The sequence below is a fragment of the Tachysurus fulvidraco genome, chromosome 11, assembly GCF_022655615.1.
Source record: "Tachysurus fulvidraco isolate hzauxx_2018 chromosome 11, HZAU_PFXX_2.0, whole genome shotgun sequence".
NCBI lineage: Eukaryota > Metazoa > Chordata > Actinopteri > Siluriformes > Bagridae > Tachysurus > Tachysurus fulvidraco.
Window position 1 is genome coordinate 22,977,986 of NC_062528.1, and position 7,500 is coordinate 22,985,485.

The 7,500-nt window shown below is 43.6% G+C and overlaps 1 protein-coding gene across 2 annotated transcripts in view; it reads right to left on the minus strand.

The window, feature by feature from the left end:
* robo2 (roundabout, axon guidance receptor, homolog 2 (Drosophila)) overlaps positions 1–7,500 on the minus strand; it is a 474,841-nt gene that overhangs the window by 75,866 nt on the left and 391,475 nt on the right. For both annotated transcript variants that reach the window (XM_047820548.1, XM_047820547.1), the window contains exons 7-8: positions 5,785–5,796; positions 168–292 (exon numbers count right to left, since the gene is read on the minus strand). In XM_047820548.1, the coding sequence (XP_047676504.1) occupies positions 168–292; positions 5,785–5,796 (137 nt within the window). The remainder of the gene's footprint in view (positions 1–167; positions 293–5,784; positions 5,797–7,500) is intronic.

The window sequence follows — 7,500 nt, forward strand, 5'->3', positions numbered from 1 at the left end:
AAAGACATGCATGGTAGGTTGAATGGCATCTTTGGAAAATTGTCCGTAGTGTGTGAGTGTGTGAGTGTGTGAATGAGAGTGTTCGAGAAGTTCGGATAAGCGGTAGAAGATGAATGAATGAATGAATATATAAACATGGTGGACGAACGCTAAAGGTTTTAACATACCTGGCTGCCTTCCTTCTGCCAGAACACGGCAGGCTGAGGATTCCCCTTGGTCTCACATGGAAATGTCGCCGTACGACCCTGAGCCACGATCTGGTCCCGTGGTCGGATCACGAACTGCGGTGGCGCTGGATCAAAAAAGCAAACACGGCACGTTTAGGAAGCTAAATAGTCCACCGACATCCAGAGATTTCATGCAGCAGCGTTTATGCTATCAGTTATGGGGTGTGGATGTTACCAGTGAAACTACAGGAAGCCATTCATCCAGGATGAGAAGGAGGTGGAGTCAGGATGAATGACGGACAGTGTATTACACCAGAGCATTACACCGGTGAGGGTTAGTCGTTGTGCTCCGTGCCTCAGGTATTCATCATAACTTCTACACTTCAATAATTCCCTTATAATCTTTTGATGGATTTTAGAACTTCTCAAAACTGTTACATGAAATTATTTCACATTATTTAATTTTTTTTCCCCGTCAGTTCATTTTACACGAGACTCTGAACATCTGCTCAGAATAAAATGAACACGTACGGTACTTCTCCGTTCGACAAAGAGAGTAAATAAAAATTCTTCTCCTTCTCAATAATTAATGTACACAGAAGCATCGATGCGTAACTGGCCACGGCAGAACCCACAATGCTTCATGTTTAAATAATTACAGGAGAGTTTCTGCTACCGTGATGAAATACGTTGTGGTCTAGAGCCCTGCGCGGGACTGTTTTTATACACCTGCTCCCGCTGAATTTCTGACCAGGACCGCTCGCGCCCGCAAGCTGCGTGTTCCACTCCCGCCCACTCCCGCAATGTTTGTGTCCACTCCGGCCCACTCCCGCAATGTTTGTGTCCACTCCCGCCCACTCCCGCAATGTTTGTGTCCACTCCCGCCCACTCCCGCAATGTTTGTGTCCACTCCCGCCCACTCCCGCAATGTTTGTGTCCACTCCCGCCCACTCCCGCAATGTTTGTGTCCACTCCCGCCCACACACGCAATGTTTGTGTCCACTCCGGCCCACTCCCGCAATGTTTGTGTCCACTCCCGCCACACCCGCAATGTTTGTGTCCACTCCGGCCCACTCCCGCAATGTTTGTGTCCACTCCCGCCCACTCCCGTAATGTTTGTGTCCACTCCCGCCCACTCCCGCAATGTTTGTGTCCACTCCCGCCGACTCCCGCAATGTTTGTGTCCACTCCGGCCCACTCCCGCAATGTTTGTGTCCACTCCCGCGCACTCCCGCAATGTTTGTGTCCACTCCCGCCCACTCCCGCAATGTTTGTGTCCACTCCCGCCGACTCCCGCAATGTTTGTGTCCACTCCCGCGCACTCCCGCGGATTTTTCCTTGAGAGCTTGTGAAAATTTTGATTGTATACAAATGATCAGACTAATTATTAGTACAGGCGAAATGTCCAGAATAACAGAATTAAACATGATTGCATTTAAATAAGATAAATTAATACTAATGTTAATACTAATCTTCTTCTCAACATCATGTGTTGACTCCATTCTTATTATTGGGCTACACGCCAAATCCCACCGGGTCCTGCGGATCTCCCGCTAAATTTTCTGACTGCCCACTCCCGCCCGGGGCAGAGGTGAAACCGCCCGCTCTCGCGAGATTTGTGTTGGGTCCCGCGGGAGCCCAATCCCAATGCAGCCCTCTATTGTGGTCCTCCGGCTCACTGAAGCTAACGTAGACGTACCCATGAGGACGCCACCTCGAGTGTCGTGTGCTTGCTCTGAGAAATGATTGAGCTTTTTGCTAAGGGTATTTAAGGGGAAGCGCTATCAGGTTTGGACTAAGAGAAATAACATCAGGTTTAAAATCTGTCTATTTTTTCTGCTGGTAAAGAATTGTGAGCGCTGTGAAAAAAAGCAGAACCTCTTTTCCATCATCTGTTACTGAACATAAAGTTTAAAATGAGAACAAATCAAAGATTTACGGTGTTTAATAGGACCTATGACGGTCAGAGAAGTCATGGTCTTCTTCATGTTACGGTCATGTGACCTACTAAGGATTAACTTTAACAGAATAACGTTTGGTGACATTTAAAGACATTTAGAGATTTCTTCCATTTCCCCCTTAAGACCTTTTACACCTTTCAATGAATTTTATAAACAGGAGTTAAAAATACAAGCCTTCAGTCTTTACATCACTTAGTAGCAAAAAGCTCATGGTCCTTAAACTCTAATGAACCAATCAGACCCTTTTCTCCAGCCTCTACAAGCATCGACCTTACAGCACCAGCACCGTCCGTCGCTACTCCGCCAGTCTTCCTCTCAGACTCGCTTTCTGTGCAAAGCACCACAGATGTCATGCTAATGAGAAGGTCAAGGTGTCAAAGAAGCTTGCTTTTCCCTCATTTCTCTTCAAAGGCAGGAAACGGCAGCGGGAGTCATTGTGGAGATGAAGTATTATCGTCGTCTCGTCCTACTCCCTAGAAGATCTGTGGTTTGTTGGCTTCAAACGTTCCCAACATGAATTAGAATCTAACTGCCACCATGACACATGCTTCTTGGCTTCCGCTCAGCAATAATCAAACGATGATAACTCAGAACCAAAAAAAAAACTATGCACTATGAGGTAAAAGTTTCCAGGATCTAAAATGATGCTGAAAACAAATACGTGTATCTAGGAGACCATCCGATCCACCTCAACAGATGGAGCAACAATTACTTGTGGGGTAAAGTTACCCAAAGCTACGATACCTCCCACAATGAGCAGCATGGAGCCTGACGGAGAGCAACGTCGCTACTCCATCTTCATTTCTGAAGGAGTATTAGGTCCGTTTGTTTCTCGTTTGTCACGTAATTAAAATTCGATTTGTCAGAATTATAAGTCCAACGCAGAAATCAGGAAAAACTCAGGATTTGAACATGGAACCCGAGTCGACTCAATCGAACGAATCATTTGATACATTAATAACGAGTTTAAATAATTCACTGAATCCAATTCAATTCAATTGACTTTTATTTGTGTTTCGGACAGAAAAATAAATAAATAAATAAATAAATAAATAAATAAATAAATAAATAAATATAGATATAAATGATTACATCTTTAATTTCTTTCAAATGATTAAGCCAAAGGTGACGGTGTTCAGGAAAAACTCCCTGAGACATCATGGAGTAGAAACGTCGAGAGGAACCGGACTCAAAAGGGAACCTCAAAGTCATCTGAGAGCTTGAGTCATCTGAGTCATTATTACTTTTCTATAACTGTGTACTATATGGACAAAATCGTGTAACCAGGAAATTAATTCTGCTGATCGATGATAGAAACGTGAATGCAACGTTCTCCTGTAAATGGAACCATCTACAGCAATCTCATGCATCTCCAGCATGTCCATGTAGTCCATCTGTAGCAGATCCTACATCTCCAGAACACATATCCGGAGCAAGAGCACGTCTGTTACAAACACACTGCGTGTGTCATCCGATTCCCGCAAACGAGTCGATTCAGATTTGATTCATTTTGCTTTTTGAGTTGATCGGACGCAAACCAAAAAAACAAGCTGATCAGGAGCTTCAGACGAGAGCGAAGCACATTTCTGAAGCACTAGAGCGTCGAATCGGGTTCGATTCATTTGCAGTTGAGCAAACTTGTGCGGAAAAACACAGCGGGGTTCAAAATACTAAAAACTACAAATATCCAGTCCAACTATCTTAAAAATAAATAAATAAATAAATAAATAAATAAATAAATAAATAAATAAATAAATAAATACAGTTTTTTTCTGAATCGGACAAAACGTAGCGCTCCTGCTGAGTTGCTTCACACTTTGGCTGGTTTTCTTTTCCACTCAGCAGAAAGATTCACTCCCAAAAAATAACAGGGTCCTTGTAGTTCCCTGAAAGGAGAAGTTCTCTTCAAGTCCCTCTATCAAGTCCGTGACAGTCTACACCTGCGCAACACATCCGGCGATTTAAAGTGTACAGAGCCGCAGGACGGGAAAAACAACACATAAATCACGCTAGAGCTGAGACTGAACAGAGAATGTTTTTCCGTTGCGCTTTTTATCACAACCGGCTCATTATTATGTCCCTTAATGACTGAATGTCCTGCTTAGATAATCTCATGCACGGTTTGTTTAAGGCCACGTTCACACCGCAAGTCTTAATGCATCATTCGGATATTTTGCTCAGATCTGATTTTTTTTGTTTGGCTGTTCACATTAACCTTTAAAAATGTGACCTATATCAGATACCGGTGTGAACCGTTTGCCGTTTCGAACTGACCTGCACGTGCAAACGAACGATAACGATGACGTCACACGAAGCACGCCGTCGCGCTAAGAAGTCGGCGAGGTTACGGAGGAAGTAAGCGTTTTCGCTTTTCTTTCTAAATGTTTGCGTAATGGCAGCAGTAACATTAATAGTTTTGCCTGAATTGAAGTATCTCCCCATGTACTAATTAGGTCTAACACCTCACTCTCCCTCCACTGACTTGCTCCATCACTGTTCTCCATTTTGTAGGCGTAGTCACGTTCGTGTGCGTACTCGCCGGCGCATCATTGTGACGAATGTCGATGTAGATTGACGTAAAATTCACATCAAATCCGCCACGGCTGTTCACACTGCGGCCACATCAGGAAAAAATCCGATTTGGGTCTGATTCAGGACCTCGTATGGAAGTGGTCTAAATCTGATTTGAAAAAAATCAGATCTGGGCCAGATTTGAGTGTTCACACTACTCCTGAAGAAGTCTGACCCGGTCACATGACCCCAAAAAAATCAGGTTTGGGCCACTTTTACCTGCAGTGTGAACGGGGCCTAAGATTAAAATAATTTTTAAAAAAAAATAATTTAAGTTTCAATCACATGGAGAGTGACGTCACTCCAAATTGTTTTTGTTATTTCTAAGAAGGGGAAATATACTATATAAATATACTTGAGGTTCATTTTAACGGCACAAACCGGCACAGATCGTGCACAAACGAACGCCACCGGTTTTGTGTGATTTAGACGAACTGGGGCGGAGAGTGACGTCACAGTCCCCGAAAATATTTTGGTTATATCTCAGGAAGGAAAACAGATACAGTGTTTGTTTTAACGGCACAAATGGGCACAAATCGAGCACAAACGAACTAAGCCGGTTTAGGTGATGTGGGGTAGAAAGTGGCGTCACACGGTCAAAAAAATAATGTTTAATATCGCACAAACATAGCACAGTTTTGGTGATTATTTCTTGTTATGGGGTGCCAACTTCACGGAGGTGTTCGGTGCCTCGCTCATGGTCAGCCCGATAGTCGAACCCACAACCTTAGGGTTAGGAGTCAGACTCTCTAACCATTAAGCCACGACTTCCACAAATCGACATGGAATAAGAGACGTGAAAAGTTTAATCTAATAATAAATATCTGCCGTGAGCTCAAATGGCACAGGCTGATAAAAACATCTTGAGCAGTCACAAACAAAAAAAAGTACAAGAACCTTCGGGACCTGTTCCATGCAGTGGAAAAAGACTTACTAAGTAAAGTTAGTCCTAGAAGATCTTCAGAGGAGGATTTGGGTTTATTAGTAATAATCCAGACTGACAGGTTAGTAGGTTAAGGAGTTAAAGAAAAAGTAGAAACTAGAGGAGGTTCATGCAATGGATGACTCATACGATGGGTACTTACCCACGGGGCGAGCTGTAGACACGACAATGGTGACGAAAACCACAACACCGATAAAGACAGACAAAACAACAAGGAACAAAATAAGCAAGAGAATGAAAAAAAAGGAGAAAAACATAAACAAAACGACAAAGTTAGAACGAACTACAAACGTGTCGTGTTTCGGGTAACGACCGCGGCAGGTCTCAATAGTGAGGGACGTGGACGAGGTCTTCGGCTACGGGTCCGTCCAGGTGAGGACTTTTATAGACTTATGAGTAGAGATGTGTGTTTTTTTTCCCTCTGTTCATAAGCTTACACTAAATTTTAGTGTTGAAGATAAATCCGAGCTGCTTTCGGTAGACACTTGGGACGTCTCAGTAAGGAGAAATGGGTTTGATATCAACATTCGATGCAACACTACAAATTCTTTAAGTAGCGTGGAGTGATCCATGACAGAGACGTCAGATCATTCACACGGACACAACCAAACCGGGAGGAAATGAAGTTTTTTTTGTCCTATGACAAAAAATAGTCTAGCGCCTCCTGGTGGTGTGTCATTAGAGATGATGATCCTTGGGGTCATGTGGAGGTAAGAGGGTGAAAAAATGTTCGTCTCACAGGCAGACACCAGACATTCTCCTCACATCATCTCATTATAGCATGAGGTGAAAGTCTGACACTCTTCACAGCCGTGCTATCGGAGTTACGCGACCGGCATTAATGACGTACATGCACCCGGCTTTCAGAAAGGAAAAGGCAAAACATGTACATCACTGACAGAGAGACAGCCAAGAAACTGAGACAAGGAGGAGGAGGAGGAGGAGGAAGAAGAAGGAAAGAGGCTGACGCAGAGACCCGGGCTCATGTTTAATGCAGAAGTAAAGCTGAGAAAGCTGGAGGCTCTCGAGTCGCTAAATTTACCCCCTTCTCTTTCTCCTCCAAGAGTTTAGCTCCACTGAGCACATCAAACCGCATCTAAATCCTCCATTAAAAAAGCCTGCAAATTGAAGGCCACCCCCCCCCCCCCCCACCCAAGTCCTCCAGACCCCCTGTGCAGCTTTAAAGCTCTCCATGGAGCACCTAGGCAATTTGATTTAATGGGACGAGAAAGCAAGCGATAGAGAGAGAGAGAGAGAGAGAGAGAGAGAGAGAGAGAGAGAGAGAGAGAGAGAGAGAGAGAGAGACAGGTAAAGGGAAGCGATTACAGCTAAATGTTTTTAGTAACCTCGCCCGGCCGGGCCGTGCATCACGGGGTCGGTCCGCACCAGTAAACTGTGAAATGGCTTTACTGGTTTTGGATACGACGGAGTCACGGAGACATCGTTTGTGTGTTTGTGTCGCTGTAGTTGGACCACAGTGCAATAGTCAGCTGGTCTCTCAATTCCAGCGACATAAATAATAAAAATAAATAGAAGAATCACCGACACTCAGATCCTCACGCTGGGTTTATTTGTGGACGTGTCACTTAAGTGCTCGGTGATGGAGGTTCTCTGATGGAGGTTTTAGTGAAGCTCGGGGAAAATTATTTCACCTTACAGTTTGCTCCATAAATCTGATCGTATTTTACCGTTAATTTTATACTAATATTCAACCTGATATCCAGGTATAATATTTTGACAAAAAAAAAAAAAAAGACCTTAAATGCTAAAATAATTATTTAAATATTTACAAAAATTTGTGGGTTTTTTTTGTGTGAAAAATAATGTGTCGAAAAGCTAAATATAGCTAAACGCTTAA